Consider the following 21,319-nt stretch of genomic DNA (forward strand, 5'->3'; position numbering starts at 1 on the left):
TTCAGTTAAAATATTCCAACATGATATCTGTTACTATATAAAAGTCACGTTTTTGGAACCTAATAGATATCGACTAGGTCAAGATCAGTTCTTAAAATTAGAAGACTGCATTTAAATTATACCTAACTTAGATTTTGAGAAGCATTAGCAGAATTATCTGTAAGAACGGCCACAAACAACAATACAAAATTAACGATAAAAAATTAAATCTCAAGGCAATAGAAAGGTAATTGGAATTACCTTCATGGAATTTAATGAACTACTTTTTCGTCGCCATCTTTAACAGGTGTATTTCATCTGTCGAAGGACCAAATTTCACATAAGTAAAATCTATTTATCTTTTATGATCTCCCAATTGTCGTGGAGTCATTCAAGTGGATCGTGATTTGCATTGCACTATTATTCTCTCGTTAGCTCGATTTCGTATTGAAGATCAATCGACCGTGACGATTTGCGATACTTTATCAATAGTACGTTAGTGTATAATAAATATTTGTGGAAGTTTTCTCCGTTGGTACTACGACAGACATGCTGTTTCTAACATAAGGTTTGTATGTAGAAGGTGTTATGCATAGCTCTCCAGAATAGGGAATATGCACATTTTTATTTTATTATTTTAAACCACTTATTACATCGTTTTAACATAGTAAAAAATATAAACAATTTTATTAGTGTATGAAATATTTTTTTAAAAATTATTTAAAGTATCAATAAAATTTGACACATTTGAACGCCGCCATTTTACGCGCTCTTTGAATGACGTCACGTAGCGTGATTTGTATTGATAATGATGATAACTGTATGCACATAAAGGTATTATTAAACGTTCTCAGGTTTCATCGCTATTTACATCATGGGAAAGGCTAAATAACCACTTTATAAATATTTCCTAGAGTTATTGTGCAAAACCACTACTATAAATACATTGTATAGTGTTTTTTCCTTTGCAAAAGATGCGAAAATACGAAAAATATGGTGCAAGATTATAGGAAACAGATAAAGTATCTCCAAAATCGCATTAACATTTGCATTTACTGTAACAAACAATAGTTTTAGGTAAATAATTTTAAAATATTGCATTGATCATCTACTTCGTTAGGTACTTATCGACTTCTACATCAAAGGCTATCATTTGAAACACACAAAATACATTATAATCTATTATAATTTACAATATTATAAAGATAGGTGAAGATAGGTGATAGGCAGTAGCCACTTACCATCAGGTGGACTGTATGCTCGTCTGCTACTCCTATGTTATAAATATTAACAAAATAAGTTATGATCAATTAAATATTTCTGAATTAAATAATACCAGTTTATTCATTTTCTTATTCATAAAACCAGTTTATTCATTTTGCATATTTTAGGTAAATAGTCCGATTGTGCTTTGATAAAACTACTCTCAATCATTGTTCTTGATTATTTCTAATAATACTATGTAGAAAAATAGCACTAAGTAATAAATAACACTGTAGGAATATAGACAAAAACAATTTTCCTCTCAAACAGTTTGAATATTGACGCCGATAAGCATCGTAACACGCTATGTGACGTCATTTTTCGATTCGACCAATGGGAATGCGTTTTGCAAATTTGAATTTCGCGCGCATAATTTACGATTTTTGATTTGAGTTTTAAACAATTTAATACGAAATAAAGAAGAAATAATGGTTTAGATGTAATTTCAGGACCGTAATGTACCAAGGAAAAAAATAACAAGCAAATCTAAATCACATGCATATTCCCTATTGGCTACTTGACACTTTTTGGGAAACTGTTTTAATGAATTCATATAACTATTATATATGCCTTTCATTGATCATTTTTTCGAAAAAAGGGCTATTTATTAATAAAAAACATATTTTCATTACGGTAAACGGAACGTTACGCCAAAACAGGCGGTCAAGTGTCATTTCGTAGCGTGACGTCAACACATTGAAAATATAGAAATAAACTTCGACGCTACACATACTTCAGGGGAAATCTTGGGAATTATTTAACTTTTATTAGTACAATTATAAGAATGTCAAATTACAAGGCGTGTGCAGTGACGATGTGTTCAAGTACGATCGCTAAATATCCTAACAAATTTGCTTATACAAGTTCCTAAACCCAAATCTCATAAACGTTAAAGAACTTGCAGATTCTTATATGTTTAAATCCTCTGTTTGCAAGCAATGACATTTTATACTATCTTATATCTATGTAAGAGAAGTATTATTCAAAAAAAGGAATAAATATAGTAACTCTCGAGTGATTCGTCAATTCCAAATCATTGGAACGGGACGTAATCAAAACAAAACAGCAAGTGGAAGTATTCATATATTTAATATATTATATAGATGTCTATGATAAGAATAGAATTATAAGACGTCTATGAGAATTCTATTTTAAGGGCCCATTCTGTAATTAATAGAACACAATTAAAATATTTCATGACTGTGTTATTATTGATGGTGCATGTGCACTGATTAAGTTACAGGACTGTATAATTAAAAATACATGATTTGCTAATATTAGTATTTTATTAACCGATTTCTTTGTTTATTTGGTTTATATGGTTCTATTAGTGAGTACAGACAGTAGAACTTTTGTATATATTTATCATATGTTACAGTTACAATAATTACTACAGATCACCTAAGCTAAATTTTTGTACTGCTTGCATGTCTGCTTTTCTTCATTACTAAAATTATTTTCCGTAACAAATGGATATATATTTTTATCACTGTCATTTTCAGAATTAAATTGCAATGCAATAATAGGAACTGTATGGTCACTTTTCTTCCTTCATCTCGTTGGGTAGGTTACGCAAGTAAAGAAGTACTATTTCCCGTGTCCTTACTTTATGTATTTCAGACTGGTGCCCACTTTCGAAACTTTTGGCTCCTCACTTCTTCTAGGCAGGACAGTCATCACATTTTCATTTTCATTGATGTACCTTGTGTTCAGGACAACTTTTACTTTTCATGAAACACAAACTTGCCTTCCTCTTAAACTGCACATACTCTATAACGTCGTCACTATACGATTGTCGGGAAGATCTGTAAATATAAATATAACCAATTAATAACCTTAAAACAGTTCACATAAGAATATAAGTATATTTAAAAAAAATCTTAATAATCACTTGAACACAACCTTTCTTCTGTCTGAAGTCAGTTAAGAAATGTTTTAATTGTCCGATATGATTAAATGTAAATGAAAATAATGTTTTACTTACGTTGTTTATTTGATATTTCCATAGGTTATCTCACGGAAGTTTTTGTATCCATTTTGATTTATTGCACTGCATATATGGAGATTCTTTAAGCACGTAAGGTTCACGCTATCAGCTTTAATATAGTATGCCTTCATTTCGGTTCACAACATATTATAAATTCAACCAACTCTAACAGCAAACGATTTAATTATTATTTGTCTTGTTTGGTTTCGATGTAGTGACGTCACATGACATTTGAGGCAGCACTGTCGCCGTTTTGGGATTTAAAATCCACAGATAAAAAATCGAAAATTTCTTTTTAAAAATTAAAATACTTAGAACGTATTAAAAAATAAACGAAATACTGCATAATTTATGTTTACTTATAAGCTATCATATCCAACATATTTCATATTTTATTGTTATTACTGTCAAGTACCCAATTCAGGAAGTATCATCACTGTTGAATATTCATCGCAGTTTAAGGAGAAAAAGTAAAAGCCTAACGCGATTACACGATTATGGAAATTTGAAGGTGTACGGTGAACTACAAAAGCGACCAGTCGAACATAAGGCGTGTAAATATGCGGCATTGGATAACCATTGACTTTCGAAGGTAATATTCTGCACTATCATCTGCGCAAATTCCCCATTTACTTACTAATTATGTGAGAAAATTGTCTATTGCTTAACTCTATAGAATGTTGGTATAAACCGGCAGTCATGTTGTCTTTATGACGTTTATTTTTTCTACTTTTGTTTGTAATGTAAATAGATAGTCAGGATGTAGATTGCCTTTAGTTCTTTGACCGTGGGTGTAGTTATGGAATTGTTTTGGTACAAAACCATGGCGTAGCATCGTTCAAAATTGTTGGCAAAAGAGCTTACAGGGGTGAAGGTAAGATTCCCCGAAACTTAATTGTGGGGGATTCTTCTGAAAGTTGTCGTAAAATCCAAGTAGATTAGGAGTTCTATCTGAAGATGATCATGACTGCTGATTATTGAGCTTAGGAATTAAAGACACAAACATAGACTTATATTCCTTTTGAAACATCCTATTAATAATCTTAAAGGATTGATTCTAAGAATGATTTTAATATGAATGAGAAATAAAATATTAATTTACGGTAGGTACAAATACTACTTAGAATACCTACTCACTCTAATACCAAAGTTATTTTTATTTCTATAATTTAAGCATATTTTATCCCGCACACAGAAAGTGTAAATCTTCTTATATTTTATTTTATACCAGTTCCTTTTTTTCTTTAATGAAATGATATGTTAGCTGTTTTTACATTGCTTTTAGCGGTTCTAGACGATAATATAATAGAACATGCATAAGTAATTTTGATAAAATTTAATTACAATTCGAATAGTCTGCTTGCAAAAGACATACTTATTCGTTTTCACATCGTGAAACTATCACCCACATCCTAAAAATACCGTTACATTTTGAAAGAACTTTCGATGTCTAGTAATCTTCTAGCCGAATTATGAGATTATTCATAAACAATCTTCAAAATCTGATTAGAACGAAATTTGTTTTTATATTATAAATGTTGAATGAAATATGATTATAAATATTCATAGACTTAGGACATAAAAAGTATGATAAAGGTTATAAGTATAACGCTTTTCGTATAAATATGTTTACGTACCTACAACGTATTTATTAGGTATATCGTAAATGTATATAAATTATAATAATATGTCTATTGTTGTATATACCATAATAATATGAGGTGTAATTTTATTTTTCTGTGCTCATCATTGTTCCGAGGTCTTGGTAGCGTGATTGACAGACACAGGGTACTGTGGTACATTTAAATTTAGAATAATTCAAATTCGACAAATGCGACCTTCATCAATTTTACGTAATTACGCAATTAACGTCAATTGCGTCTTATTTTTTGTGGCAGAACCCTATATTATAAAGAATCTATAAATTTTATCAGTGTATATGTTAAACAATGTCAACAGTGAAGGATATAACTTTGTTACTTTAGCGATTGCCGGTAACGTAACGTAACCACAGTACTATAGGCACGAACGTCACGTCCCACAACGCACCGTGACGAGCTATTGTTTGTTTACCGGAAAGGTTTAGTATTCCCGCCTAGCTTTTCACTTTAATGACGTTTTCCCCGACTCCTGAGGCATGCCGAAACTGCAATAGGAAATCGTTAGCGCTACGCGTTCTACAAGATTTATGACTTTTGCAATCAATGGTTAGGTACAGTGTACGCGTAATTTCACGCTCCTTTATACTTATGTAGTTAAAAAACAGACGACTATAATAAGTTTTTCTGTAGCAGCATTTTTTATATTATGATACTGTAGCATTACTGTAGGTACAACGTTTTTATACGTACCTAATCGTTTTAAAAGAAGAGACTTTCAGTTAAAGAAGAAGTGAGAAATAAGAAACGTTCACAAGACTGTAATAAATAATATTATATCCTTTGATTTACAGTAATATTTGTTCGTTCAGTTACATAATATATATTTTTACATATTCGTGTGTTATTGTAGTACTTAATACATATATTCGACTTGCATCTTTCTAACTAATTATACCAGTAGCCAGTATACGTACCTACTCGTACTCTACGTAATTTTATTTTACTTCTCAATATTTTTGTATGTGTGCTATCCGATAGAATTGACACTTATAAGTTATAAGCAACAGAACACAATATAGCAATTAAATCATCCACAAACACTAATGCGATTACAATACAGAACGCGCTTTTTATAGATAAGCATATTACGTTAACAGCCGAGCAATCAGGAAGCTGGCAGGATTGTATCACGGCTACACGCAAAAGTAACAAAGAATGTTCCTATCATAACATCGCTCCGCTAAACAATGGTTACTTAAACTTGAAGAAAGGGAAACTTAGTCTAATTACGTTGTTAAAATTTATTGTGTGCAAAAAACGAGGCTTGAGAGTAGAAGCTAGAAGGTTAAGTAAACGGCTAACAAAAGACTAAACGATGACCATTCGACTTTTGAGTTTCTAAAAACATAATAGAACAAAATATCGTAAAATAGTTTCTCAAACTCTTTATCAGATTTTACATTTTACAGTTTTCTACGCTTTCAGCTTCGACTAAAATTATGATGACGGTTGTCATAAACACACACATGCACGCGCGCACACACACGCAGACACACACACACACATTATAGTGAAAACCGCTGAATTCAGTAAGATCTTGTGACTCATAGACTCATAGCGAGTCGCCTGGATGAGTTACTGAAATTATGATGCCTTTAAAAAATAATCATCATCATCAAAATTATTTATGTTATTTCATAATTATGTTACCTTACTCTCTTACTACTTTTATAGCGTTATACTATGTTATAAGAATAACACAATAATAATAATGGTCCATACGATCACCGGATACACCGTTCCATAATAAATTAACAAACAAACTTGACACTTTTCCATCCACATATTTGGCAAATCACAATATCACATGAAGCCTTACAAGAATTCGTTCACATCATCATCGGGCTCTCCGTCGGCGAGGCTGTCACCCGACATATCCGTCCCGAGTGTCCCGGCACGATCCCGGACGTATTCGCCCGACACCGACATCGTGCGTTTCCGCTTAACCCGCGACTGCTCAATCGTAGCAAAACTATCGGTCGAATAGGATGCGGTGTTGATATTGCATTTGCAGGCAATTTACATTTTTGTGTGACCGTTATCAGCGCCAGTTAACCCGCGACTGACTGGTCAATCGTAAGCGAAAGTATCGGCTATCGAATAGGAAGCGATTACGGCGCTTATTTTTGCATTTCATTTCGACGTGTGTTTTGTTTACATCGATTTGATGTCACGGTAATGACAGGAATTACTCGCACCGAATTATAATTATAATCGGTTCGAGTGTCACGTTGTGGGACGGGAGTATTTGTGTTCTATTATAGTTGTCACGGTAGTGATCATTATCGAAGTAATAAGCAATAATTGTATAATTTGGTCATGTGCAGCATAATTTGATTTATTTGTCACTATAAACACTATTTCCAGCCAGAAAGTATTATAAATATTGTGTCATTGTATACTTTATCTAATTTGAAATTGATTGAGATCATTTCATTGGTATAATTTAGTTTTGAGGTAGGATTTACATGACACTCTTAACTAAATATGGTATTATTAGTATTAACAGTACCTATACAATGGTATTCTGTGTCGTAAACCTTTTAAAGTTGGGATTCAGGATACCGAATCATGGTATAATTTCAATTTTTAAAGGTGAAAGAAAATAACTTGAGGAAACTTACGTGCCTTTTTAGTGTTTTTCATATGGTTCTCTGTGTGTAGTCTATAAATCCACACTTAACCTGATTGACCTAACCTAACCTGGTATTGGTCTAAATTCTTGGTCAAACTAGTCTCGTCTATAGGCCTTGCTATTATTCAGAATTTCACCAATATTCCAATTTAAAATACATAATTTGTTAAATAAAATCAGCCGAGCAGAACGGGATACCTTTCAACATGCTCATCCTTTAAATTTGCTGAAAAATATGTCTGACTATAACTAGCATAAATAAAAAAATAAATCGAAATTTCAACACACAGAACATCCGACATAGCTTCCATCCTGCTCACCTTATACGAGTAACCCTGTAAATACTCTCAAACTTTACAGCTAATTCTGTATATCAGACCATTACCCGGCACTACACAAACATACACTTTAACAAAAACCGCTTTTAATAAAGCCAAAAAAAAAACGAAAAACGTATTTTGAAATTCGAATACTTGCATTCGACGTTTGAACCGCGCTAGGTTGACGCACGGCATGTCAGCCAGTTGCCAGGTGCCACACACGTCAATCACTGGCAACACAACGCTCCGCGGGTCCCACGTCACGCGTTCCGCGCCAACGCAGCTCCGACCCCAACTGGCAGGGCTGCTCAGTTTTTTCCGAAACACTTTTACGATGCATTGTCTGAAAGACAGCAGCTGACAAAACTGTTGCCTAATCGCTGAATCTCATTACGAAAAGCGCTTTTTACCCACACTCAATGAAGCCACGAGCGAGCATTGCGCGGCGCACTTTCTGGTAAAATACATTCTTTACCATGCGCTGCTAATTCTTTATGATTTTAGAAAAAGTTCACCTAGTAATGTTTTGCTACTGAAAACATGAAAGGGTTATCCAAAAACACGAAAGCTAGCGATAACAATGTATTCTTCAGTGCAAGTGATAACGCCTTACATTACTTTTTGTACAAAATTTTCGATTCCGTGTCATGAATAAAATGAACACGAAAAGACAATACACAAATAGACCCAGTTAAATGAGTATTGACCAATGCACAAGGATGTTCGTCATCTAAATAAAATAGACGCTATAAAAAAGAATAAAACAGATGACTCTCAGAACAATAAGATGACCCGATACAATATGTTTTTCCTATTAGAGTTGGTAATATATTAGCTAATCTGGTATCATTACTAATATGATGAGTAACCCCACAGAGGTTGTTACATATCATTACGCGAAAGACCAAGGCAATGAAAGGCACCATTGTCCCGTGGAAAGTGGGACGTAGGTATTATTTTGTTGATGTAATGGCAATAAAGCCATTGCATGACCTCGAATTAGTGAAGAAAATATACAGTGGGTCAAAGATCAAAAGATCTTTATTAGAGCGGAAGCTCTATTAAAAAGATTTCAAAAGTAGTGGATACTTAATAGAAATTTTAATTACAATTAATTCAAATATTAGCCTAAATGATGGTAAAGAAAGTTCATATGGCAACCCTAGACAGTAATTACAGAATAAGAGTAGTAAACACTTTGTAATTCGTAGAACACACTGCAGTTTCGCATTGAATGCAAATGTAACGACCTACGAGATTTTTTTCAATGCTGTAACACAATGTATACACATACATAATTATTGTGTATCTATGATGAAAGAACAGGAGGATTTTAATTATAATGTGATTATAATTGAAATCATATATTTATTGTGAGAAACCATAGATTAGTAAAGATTACTCACTCCTAACAAGAAAATGTACCCAGTTTTGAGAATTGAAATAGTTGCGTAAAAAAGTTTTGCCACGTCTCCGTGCTAAAATGTCCCTAAAATATTTTAAATAATTATTTATTTATTACCTAAATTACGTAATTATTACGTAAATTAGTTATTTATTCGTAAATTTTCTCTAAAAATGTTTTTATTTGTCAAGGATTAAAAAAAAGAACTTACTAAAATAAACCGTTTGTGGCTTCATTCAATTTCAAGGCGGCGAAGTATCTTTACTAATCTATGTGAGAAACGTAGATAATATATCTATACATTAATTGAAAATAAGATATTAGAGTCAGTTAACAAACGCCAGTATCTTGCCCATAGAACTTAGTGCAAGTAGTATGTTAGTAGCGTTCGTTTTTTTTAGTAGCAATAAAAAATCTATGAATTTCCCACTAACGAAATGCATTGTAAACCGTATTTGGAGTAAGGAACATAATAAAAAGTTCAGTAATGTTTTTATCGTTGTTGGATAGCAGGTGTAACACCGAATAAGAAAACTCCTCATGTAATTCAGTCTTCCATATTATGCAGATTATATTCATTAAAAATATAACGCGATGATTTTCCGTTTATATGTACACTGATAGGTACGTAGAATTCACCCAAGTAACCTTGTATACAAATTATACACTTCTACCCACCAAGTAAAAAATAAGCCACAAGTTGTGAAGTAATGTTTGCTTCTGATTATTTTTCGTTATAATTACATCTGTCAAAATACAAATGCGGCAAATAGTTAAAAACAACAATTATACATATATTTTAAAATAATATAATATATGCTTGACTGCTTATTGCCTATAATAGTAATTTATATTGTGAGGATTACAACCTTAACAATAAATGGCGCAATACACTAGACGATGTGTTGCTATAAATTTAGTGCCAGGCGCATACTTCATGTAATTTCTTTCTTAAACTTTCTAAACTTTATCCGACTTGTAAGTTTACGAATTCAATTATATAATATTTTTAAACAAACGTTGCATTTACAAATAAGACTGAAATAAGAAAAAGAGATAAACATAATATAAATATGAGTACCTACTTAATTTCAAGAAGTACGTACAATTCAGTCCGAAGTGGCGTTATGTCATGTTTAGTGTGAATTAATGTGTATTGTATGATGCAAATGCATAATGCAACTATGACATAACATTGAATAACGTAGGAACTAGGTGAAAATCACCCCGATTCCCCGCTTCATTGGTTGCAGTATTATGTACCGCTATTTCCTCTTGGGGGTATCGAATGCGTTAAGCCACAAATCTTGGTATAAAGAAAATATACAATACTCAGGTAGGTATACGAAAAGGTGTTTGAATAAAATGTCAATGATAACATTTGGAATAATCCAATCAAATGTAGTAATGACTTTTTTATAAAGTAGTCCGTAATACATAAAGTAGTAGGTATAGTTTTGTAAACGCCTAACCGTTTCATCATTTATCACATCAAACAATTTAGCCGTAGGAAATGCTAGTTATAAACGGATTTACGAATTCACAATTTGTACATTGGTGTATGTGTCTGAATTATTTATCTTTACATAACATAATGACAAATAGAAAATTGTTAAGAAATTCGTAGTGCTTGTTCCATGTACCTCGATAAAGTTGCGTGTCATGTCGGCGTTGGCTCATCGTATACTTTTTGTAATTTGCTTTTTGATTAAAGCATCAGTTATTCTACGGTCAGTTAAAGATGATATGAATATTATTTTGTAATTTTACTTAGTTTACGAGTATTTCAATGACTTGAGAAACAAAAAGTAAGAAATATATGTAGGAGCTAACTACACTTATCTGATTCTATCAATACTAACACATAATGATGTGGAACAAAGAGATGTAACAATAGCGACAAAACAACCTATACGAAAGTTAAAAAAATCTGAAAAGAAAATGACTACTCACTCTGGGCTTTGTCTGAAGTGGTCCACAGCAAACTGTAACAGTGGATGTCTTCCGTCGTGTTGAGGAGTCGACTGTTCTCTTCTTTCGTCCCTGATCTCCCGCTCCGTCTGTCTGTCTCTTTCTCTCTCCCTTTCCCTTTCCCGAGGCGGTGGCGACGACGTCTGCGCTCGCCTTTCAATGTGGTCGGTTTCCTCTCTCGAGTTTCTCAGGTCTCGCATTTCCCGAGAATCTCGCGACTCCCGAGATTCTCTTGACTCTCGCGATTCTCTCGACTCTCTGATCTCTCTCGTGTCTCTCGTATCCCTCGTTTCTCTTGTTTCCCTCGTTTCTTCTCGTCTGATCTCTCTGGTCTCTCTTTCGGATATGCGTTCTCTCTCCTTCGTGCTGACGACGCCATTCGTTGTGGGTTTCGGTTGAATCTAAAACAAAAACGTATTTGTGTTAACATGGATACACGGTCAGGTTACTCGATGCGTATCTGCGTCTAATAAATGCGTTAATTGTGTACGCAGCGCGCATTTTACATTATGCATTGTATATTAAAACATTACGGCTAGTTACAACAAATAGTTGTTTTTGTATGTAAATCTAAACGTTTCATTGAACATTGTATAAACTATAAAGGTTTTTATTGATGCAATGCAATGTTATAAGTCGATATCCATGAGAAAAGTAGTAGGTATAATATCAAGGTGGTGACATTCTTCAAATCGGCGCTGTTTATCATTTTCTATGACTACAAGAGTATCCTATTTTTAATAAATACAAACACAATATAAGTATTATAAAAAACAAAATATTCGTTGAATGGTCGACAAATTGAATTTGAACCTTTTTAATCTTCAGAATGTTGTCGTTTGAAATTTTTTTACTATAAAAATTTCATAGAATCATGTTCAATCCTTATTTTTTTAAACTACCAAATTGTATAATCGATAATGAAATCATACGTATACGCATTTTGTAGAACATTTTGTAGAAAAATTACTATTGGACCAGTAGTCCAATAGTAATTTTTATGCAAGGTGGTAAAGCTGATATGCGTTGCGGTAGAAGGTAGGTAAAATCTATTCTATGTGGTGTTGGTCATAGACGTTCATGAGCGCCACTGATGAGCTCGTTTGCTCCTCCAATCTTATAAATATATCTTTAGTCACATTTTGTTAAGCGAAATCTCATATACTCAACTCAATAACAACAGAAAAGACAAATAATTACAGTACTTAAACCATAGATTAGTAAAGATTACTCACTCCTAACAAGAAAATGTACCCCATTTTTGAGACTTGAAATAGTTGCGTAAAAAAGTTTTGCCACATCTCCGTGCTAAAATGTCCCTAAAATATTTGAAATAATAATTTATTTAATATGTAAATTACGCAGTATTAGTTATTTATTCGTAAATTTTGTCTAAAAATGTTTTTATTTGTCAAGAATTCAAAAAAAGAACTTACTATAATAAGCTGTTTGTGGCTTCATTCAATTTCAAGGCGGCGAAGTATCTTTACTAATCTATGACTTAAACATAACCTACAATTTTAAATTAAAAGCTAAATAATAACAAAATTAAACTTATAAAATAAAAACGTCGTCAACTCAATGACTCAGTTTTTGCTTGTGTACCTATATACACAAATTATGTGAGTTTTAACTATTAAAAAAACTAAAAAAAAGCTATAAAGCAATGGTAAAAGCACAGACCTGTATTGTAAAAGGTCTGTAGGTAAAATACTTAAGAATCGGGGCCGAAATTTTCATTCACTTAACGGTGCGCACATATGATTTTTTTATCATACAAGCACTTGTTTTGTTGTATAATTAGCGTCGGAATCCGGCGACAGCGCGCTGCTCGGGAAAGCGTGAACGCTGCTAAATAAGTTATCAACCCACATTACACACAATTACTTTATTCTTGGCTCAATTTTATTATACATTTAGTTGTATAAATAATATGTCGGTCTGAATTTAGACTTCTTGGTTTGGGCTTTAAATCCAATAAATAAATAGATTTTTTTTCATTGATATTTTTTTTACACTAACGAGTGAAATGAATTCAACATTAAATCATAATTATTGTAAGTATTTCAATAAAAATCCTTTAATATTTTCAAGTAAATGAAGTATTTGTATGAATTTTCGTAGTAGAGTGAAAACTACGCATATTAAGGATATGTTTTAATATTATTTTTAACTTAAGCAAAAATTTAGTAAAATGTCTTTCTTATATTTTTAAACACTATCAAATTAAATTTTAACTGCTATCTATGTCTTAAATTGAGAGCTTAAATTGAGAGCTAGTTAAGTCACTTTAAAAACAATTTCAGTTACAGTTAACGCTATTCAAATAATTAAAGCAGGCGCCGCAAACATATTATTCATTTGACTAGACTCTACATAGAGTCTAGACCAGGGGTTCCCAATCTTTTGTAACCCGCGGCGCAGTTACAAGTTTAATATTCTTTCACGGCGCCCTGTGCCCTGTCCTAGCTAACTATTTGAAGAAGACAGTCGAAAGAAATAGGTAACTACAATAATAGTAGTTACCTTGGGTTGATCGAAACGAATTTAAAACACTACAATATGAAATTGTACAATACGTTATTATAAAATAATTTAAACGGAAAACAAGAAGAAAGACTTGAGAAAAAACAAAAATTAAATACGATATGTATTCAGTCAAATCAATGTGAAGGGTGAGCGATCTCCGCGCAGTTTTTCAAAGCGGGGAATATCACTTGACACTGCTATTCTCATTTCTTGCTCCACATTGATCCTTAGCGATATTTGTTCTTTATCACAGCTACACCTGAAAACCCAGCTTCACATAGATATGATGTTGCAAACGGAATGAAAATTTTAATGCTTTGGATGTTAAATTTGGATATTCATTTTGAATCGATGACCAAAACGCCAATATTTGTGGTGTCCAATGATTAGAGGATCGACTCACGGCGCCCCTCTTTACTTTCTACGGCGCACCAGGGCGCCGCGGCGCACACTTTGGGAACCCCTGGTCTAGACAATGAATTTATCAATATGTACGGTTGAAATACATATGCAAACATAGGCATCGCATAATTTTTATCGTTTCACCTTTTTTGCTTTCATAAGAAAATTCCTGTAACGGAAAACCAGTGTATTGTAAACAAAAAAAAAAACAACTCTAGAAAATGCATATCTTTCACAATTGCAATAAAATTTATCAAAATATGGAAAATGATAGTGCTCATTGTATGCAACATGCAACAATAATCAATTGAAGTCATTATATAATTGGATTCCGAAATGATATAAGTATATAGATTAGAGCATTTCATGATATTATAATTGTGATAAATATTATAATTTGCGTTACAATGTTATTATAATTATGTAATTACAGTGATAGTCCTCGTACGCCAATTTTTAATCAATAAACTGATAAATAATTTGTAACATCCAAATATTCGGTAACTCATAAAATTCGTCGCAGCTCTATCTTATAACGTTTTACCCTGGAAGCCCTTTGCCATAGCGACACTCACGCATATACACAATGGAAATTTTGTCACTTAGAGCCAGAACCTAAACAAATTCACTATATTTAACCCTAAGACCGCTGCGTCGCTGGTATACTGCTCACTGAGCCACGCAGTTTACTAGCTAAGTAATTTAAATAGCGGAATCACAATGATTATGTTCTCCTACTGTTGGTGTACGGGTCTCTATTTAAAGTAAGATGAGATTTTGGCCATAACACGCTGGCCAAGTAAGGATTGGTAGAGTGAGTTTTATTTAAAGAATTTTCACGATATTTGCCTTCCAAGTGATAATATTTCAGGCAAATATCATTGGCGTTAAGCGCTGCTGTGTCCAGCCCTGAAGAGGGCTTTAAGGGAAATGGACTAATCCGAGGCGTTCTAACTTAAGGTAGCAATCTGTTGCCAATCTGAACATATGTGGGATTGATTACAGATGTCCATGGACGGCAGTAGCCATTTACCATCAGATGGACTGCTTGTTTCCACTTCATTGTTAAATAAAACAAAAAAAAAACTAATACCCACACAACTTCGAAACAGAGCTCTGCAATTTGATCATCGGACCCCGATATCCGAATTTGAAACCACTAGCCTACGCCTTTGTGTTTATTGGTACAAAAGTGATATAAAACCGGGCCAATCTACGTGTGCATCGTTCCAGCTGCATTACTCAAGAAATGCGTTCAATGACTATGAGTGCATACCTACCGTACATACACGCGATCTCTGGACGTTGGAGCTAACTGTGCAATCTATGATGTATCGACACTCCGCTACTGCTATTGGAATAGTTATGTTAACTGGTTTTACTCTGTAGTTATCTACACTGAAATGTTTGTTCGATAATCTGAGATGAGTAAATAATGGTTATCTTTACACTCTAGAAGGGTGTAAAGATTTTTAAAGATCTTAATGAGGCGAATAAAGTAATCGACGCTATAATTTGTGTTTAATCAATTTTCAAAATAAAAACAGCATTGGATTCTGTGGATCTTCGGGAAATACGGCATCAGTGTCACAGATACATAGCCATGTATATCGGTGATACATCTGCGATACATATTTATCTAAAGGTTTTGGTATGGACCTTTTCTATCGTTTAGTGAATAAATATATACCTACGATTACATACATTATCAACACATCCTCGAATCGCGGTAAGATTTTCTATATTGGGTAGAAACGGAAATTTTCCTGAAATATATGATGATATGGTATATATCCCAACAAAATATATTTACCAACCTCCAAAAAATTATTTATACGAGTAAATGTGAGGCAATGTAAACGATATAATTTTTGCGATTTGACAAAAAACACGTTTTGTTTTTGGTATCAACGAAAATATGTTGCACCTGTTGCAATAGCATACGATAAAATTCCTATCGAGTAGGTAATTTTTTTACGAAATATATAAGCAAATATGCAGGAGGCATGCAGTCATCTGATAGGTTCGTATAGACGTACCTGACCGTGAAATGGTAGATGTTTTACCAAAAGTCGAATTCAAGCATCGTGTAACCTTTGAGAACTAAGCCAGCCTTTTAGATAATGCTACCAATGCTGGTTTTAGATAGGAAAGGAATAGTTGACAGTGGTCTCGTGGGAGTCGTACTAGGAGGAACACTTAAAACATATTTATTATAGGTAGGTATCATCTATGATTAAAAACTTTATAGATACCTATTTTGTAGGTTTTCTACTTATATTACTAATAGTATTTTTTTTACAATTTAAACCAATTTCTTTTTGGTTGTCGCAGAATACACAGCCTTATGTGTAATTTGTATCCTTAATTTGGAACCTTAATTGTTTTTTGAAAAAGTAACAGTTATCTAAATATTCGCAGTTATAAATACCTCCTTTTTTCGTTTTTGTGTCTTCCTGCTTAGCGTTCGGATTATGCCGTAAAAGTTCTCCATATTTGTTTTAAACACACTTTCACGAAAATGCAATTAAATTTACACGATTAATTTCGACAATTTACACTTTAGTGTTGCCACATATTGCCACTTAATGTTTTATTATCGTTTCTTTTGTTATTTTTAATTCGAATTCGATTGTTCCGTTTTTAAAATAATTCGGTACAATGCGTTTTCCGCGCTGCATTTGCGAAGTGCAGCGACGGTATGCGCGATGCAACGGCGAACACTGGCTGGAATTTTATAAATATTGATGTAGTCTCGATGTGCTCGCTCCGATTAATCGGCAATTCTTTTTGTAGTACGAATTCCGTGTTTATGTTAAATATCCACTTTCTGCCTAACAGAAACCTGTCTCCATTCGTGTTGGTTTCATATTTGATTTAAATGTCCATAAAAAAACACGATATTACCCATATTCCCTCGCTAGTTCTTGAATAGATTATAAATAGTTGCTTCGAATAATGCGTGATTTCATGTCTAAATAGAAAATGTACTGCGCTACATTTCAGGTTTTTGCAAACGTTCACGAGTTTACTGTTACTGATGTGCTCATTATGTAAATTTGTTAAATACTCTCTTAATCTCTTGTTTATTAGAAGTATTAAGTATTAAATATTGAATTTTATTATACTTGAGAAATACAGAGAAGATTTTTTACTTTTAGGTATATTACAATATTTACATATTTTTCGACTTTCGGTCTATTGTTGTCTGGTCTATAATAGCTTTATAAATCGAGAATTTGCATTGTAATGTAAATGTAATTAAATAGTAATAACAAGCTTGTATGTAAAGCTATACTGTGCATAGTAGCGCCATCTCTACAACACATTGATATTTTCCTATGAGTCGGGTACGATTTGCATTGCTTTTTAAACGACTTCAAAAAAGGAGGAGGTTACTCAATTCGATCGTATATATGCTTTTTTTCTGTTAAGTATTATTATGTCGTCATTTTGTAAACATAATATCCTTATTGCAATTATAAGTTGAAAAAATAATTTAAATTTAGTTCCAGATATTTACAAAGTATCCATAAGCGAAAGTGTTGACAAGACAGGAGTGAAGTGATTATTTCTCAAGTGAATGAGTGAGCGGTTCACTACGGATGTGTCAGACCCGGTTACGTCGGTCCAGGAACTGTTGCCGGCTCCGGGAATCGCTCAAACAAGCTTGTAGAATGTCAATTGCTCGGTACTCTAACAAGCTTTTAAATTTTCAATTAAACGCTGTTGAAAAATACTTTGATTATGTTAAAACAATCTGACGTAATTTAACTTTTATAAAGCTTTTAATCCAGTTGTTTACTATTGTTGGATATTGATACTTTTTGTAAACCAAAAATAGAATGCTGTAGAAAAACTCTGTTTTGAATTTAGAAAATATGTCATCAAAATTCTTGCTGTAGCTTTCACACAACACGGTCGCGAAGCACTGAATATACTGTTAAACTCTGCTATTTCCTAGTTTTCTTTCAACTATATTATTACAAGTTAGCATATTTACATAATATGTTTTTGAGACATTTGAAAACGACATCATTGGAAGTATTTTAACGCAATGTTATTTCAGGTAAGGTTTCCACTTCTCCTATTAATTTCTTTTAGAAATTTGAAATAAAATGTAACAATAAATATTACTATACAAAAAAATGCATTTCGCAAATACGGCGTAGATAGACATTAGATAATAGAGCAATAAATACAATATATATTTTTTCCTTACACATAACATTTTTTCTCTTTTAAAATCAAATACATTTTCAAATATTGCCTTACAGTCCGGACATTAGAAGCGAAAGCCGTATCCATAAAGTTATGATTAATGGCACCAGTTGTAGTGAATGAGTGATCGGTTGAATGGCACGGATGTGACCGTCTGTTGGTCCGGGAATCAAGCCGGCTCCGGGAAACGGGCACACGGTTGCGGAATGCTGTACGTTCGATATTTAATTTACGATATAGAATTTACGATTGAGTAAAGAATCAACTTTATAATAATACGTGAGTTTTAATTTACGATTAAGAATTAACGATCGAGTATAGAATCAACGTGATATGTGAGTTGTACCTTTTTTTTGTTTACGAGGGGGAAGCCTTCAAAAGGTACCCGACGACGTGGGAGCGTCGCCGGGTAATGTGGGATTTTTACCGCACTTAAACCCCCCCGGTGGTCGTCCTCAACGCTTGTTGGAGAACTCCGGCATCTCCAACGGAACACAACCAGAGTCCTCCAAGCGCGATGCCCCGTTCGGGCTCTGCCCTGGGGTAGCAGTTTTCGCTCTTCCCACACCATGTAGTGTTTACGGCGCTATGCGACCACACATACCGCCGTCCTTCCCGGGGTCGCTTGCTGGACGGTTCGAGCTCCCACTCTTGCCGCCTGCAACCCCGGAAGCCCCCTTTTATTCGCCTCTTACGACAGACAGGGGATACCGTAGCCCTATTCTAGTCCCGGGACTACAGGGACAAATGTGAGTTGTACCTATATTTCTATAAGGTTTCTTCTTGAATTATGGTTTGGTTCATATACAGATTAAATTTGGTGTATGATCCTCAATATCTTTATTGCTGAGATATATCAGATTAGATCTAATAATTTATTGACGACTAAGAGTAGGTTTTAACGGAAGATGTAAAATTAAAACTTTACGAAGGATAACATTAGGTATAAATATTCTTTTATAATATAGTAAAAGAATCAAATTATATTATTATAATATTGTCAAAATCAAATTTAATTTACTTGCACTACTAGATTACTAAAGACTAAATTGTTGTGCATGCTGTGTTTGCCTGTAATAGGTTGTGCACATTGTTTTGTAATTATTTATAATACATTTCGTGTAACAATTGTTGGCAAACCTTATTAAATAAATAAGTAAGCGAATAAGATAAGTCACGTGAAAGCTAAGATATTTTATCAAAGTAGAGTCTTACAGACTTTTACGTGAATGCATCTATGCATAAATACTCACAATAATACATGAATTGCATTTGCCGTGACATGAACTTAAAACTAATTATTTTGAAAATACAGACAGTCGGTAAAATATATACATATGTCTATGTTATTCAGGAAGCTAAACCAGGCCAAACTGGATAATGCGGCAGACTGTGACAACGATGTACTGTGGTCACATGTGTATTGTATAGTCTGTCATGTCACACAATGGAAGTGGGCCACAAAAGCGCTAATCGTGATAATAAGTCACGTAGGTCACGTTGACAACTGTACACAAATACTAAGTGAGTTAGTGTGTGGACACAAAATAATATCTGCAGGGATCTGTTGAGATTGCTTTAAGAATGTTGAGGTGTTTGACCAAATTGAGATTGAGGTTTTCATTATCTGTTCAACATAGGTAGGTAATATACCCGTATGGTATACATATATAAGGGTTGTAAATTTGTCTGCAAAAGCATATCTTTTCCTATAAACAGTAAGAAGACAATAAAGAGGCAGGACGAAAATAATTTAGCAGGTAGCTCTTAAAAATTTAAATTTATCAATTTTTCCATAAAATAAATAAATTGCTTTATGGTAAAAAAGCTTCTGAATGTTTATGTATGCTTAGCATTTATGTTCGGAATTAATTACAAGAAGCCCTTTAAACATTGACACATTTTAGCGTGCCCTTAAATTTTTCAAATGTCTCTTACCTCTTCATAAAGTTTGAGAAAGATATATAAGTGATCAAAACTGTAAACGTGATTTATTAAATGAAATCTACTTCCGTTAGACATGCGAATAAAGTACGTGCTGCCAACCGAGACAGGTGCAAAACATTGGGGCGTGTCTCCTATTATAAAATAAATAATAAACATTAATAATGTTTTCTATACCATTACATGTAACTTAGACGTACGAATACTCCAACATTAAACTGAGGGTAGAACTAATTGGTAATATTGATGCTGGCCTTGAATTTATATGTTCATCAGACTTATAAATGTGTTACTTGTTACTTGCTTCTGTGTTTCCTGACACATATAATCTAGGAGTCTTCAAGTCAAGAGTGAATAGGCTACTTCTAGGCAAGCGTGGCACATCTTAGGCCTCATCGAAGCTTACCATCAGGCGAGATCGAGGCCAAGCGCATGCCTATCAACTAATAAAAAAAAAAAAAAAAAATACGTCAGGCATAGACTGCTGGTCTACACTCTAGACGTAAGGATAAATTGCGAAGATTGGCACCACTGTCTTCGGGGCAAATTATTCTACTATGAGTACAAAAACGGATATCTAAGCGCGGTGGCTACAACAAGACCTCTTTCTAGTAGAGACACACATTCAGCAAGACTTAACGGCTTGAAGCGCGGTACGCTTGTAACTATCACACCATGGATATACTACTAATAAAGACGTTATTAGTAGTAGTATATCTATGTATCACACCTATTAAGCCACGTAACAAACCCTCACATTCTCCCTTTCAGTTCCTACTATTAATTCGCGGCTCCACACTTTCACAAACCATTAAAACCACTTCCAGCTCCGTATCTTTCATTAGCTGCTCCAATGAGTGTGTTGGTGACGCACCAGTGCGCTGATGGTATTATTTTGGAGAATTTTGTGACGTCAGTGAAAGTATCAAATCAAATTGGTTACACTTTATACTTTTATAAGGTTTCATTTGAAGAAAATTGCAAATAATATAGGCAAATCAT

At 33.5% G+C, this 21,319-nt stretch overlaps 1 protein-coding gene and 1 long non-coding RNA gene across 2 annotated transcripts in view; both read right to left on the reverse strand.

Annotated features, from left to right (window-relative positions):
* The window catches only part of Myo10A (unconventional myosin 10A), a 122,965-nt gene that overhangs the window by 10,363 nt on the left and 91,283 nt on the right, over nucleotides 1-21,319 (reverse strand). Inside the window, exon 23 of the mRNA XM_073075621.1 lies at nucleotides 11,204-11,622. Within this exon, the coding sequence (XP_072931722.1) occupies nucleotides 11,204-11,622 (419 nt within the window). The remainder of the gene's footprint in view (nucleotides 1-11,203; nucleotides 11,623-21,319) is intronic.
* LOC140744145 (uncharacterized) lies at nucleotides 2,587-3,314 on the reverse strand. The gene is made up of 2 exons (XR_012102529.1): nucleotides 3,227-3,314; nucleotides 2,587-3,047 (listed from the first exon to the last, which is right to left on the reverse strand). It is a non-coding gene; the product is annotated as an uncharacterized LOC140744145 (long non-coding RNA).

The sequence above is a fragment of the Epargyreus clarus genome, unplaced genomic scaffold (assembly GCF_041222505.1).
Source record: "Epargyreus clarus isolate Ecla_fem2 unplaced genomic scaffold, WU_Ecla_fem_2.2 ptg000008l, whole genome shotgun sequence".
Taxonomy (NCBI): Eukaryota; Metazoa; Arthropoda; class Insecta; order Lepidoptera; family Hesperiidae; genus Epargyreus; species Epargyreus clarus.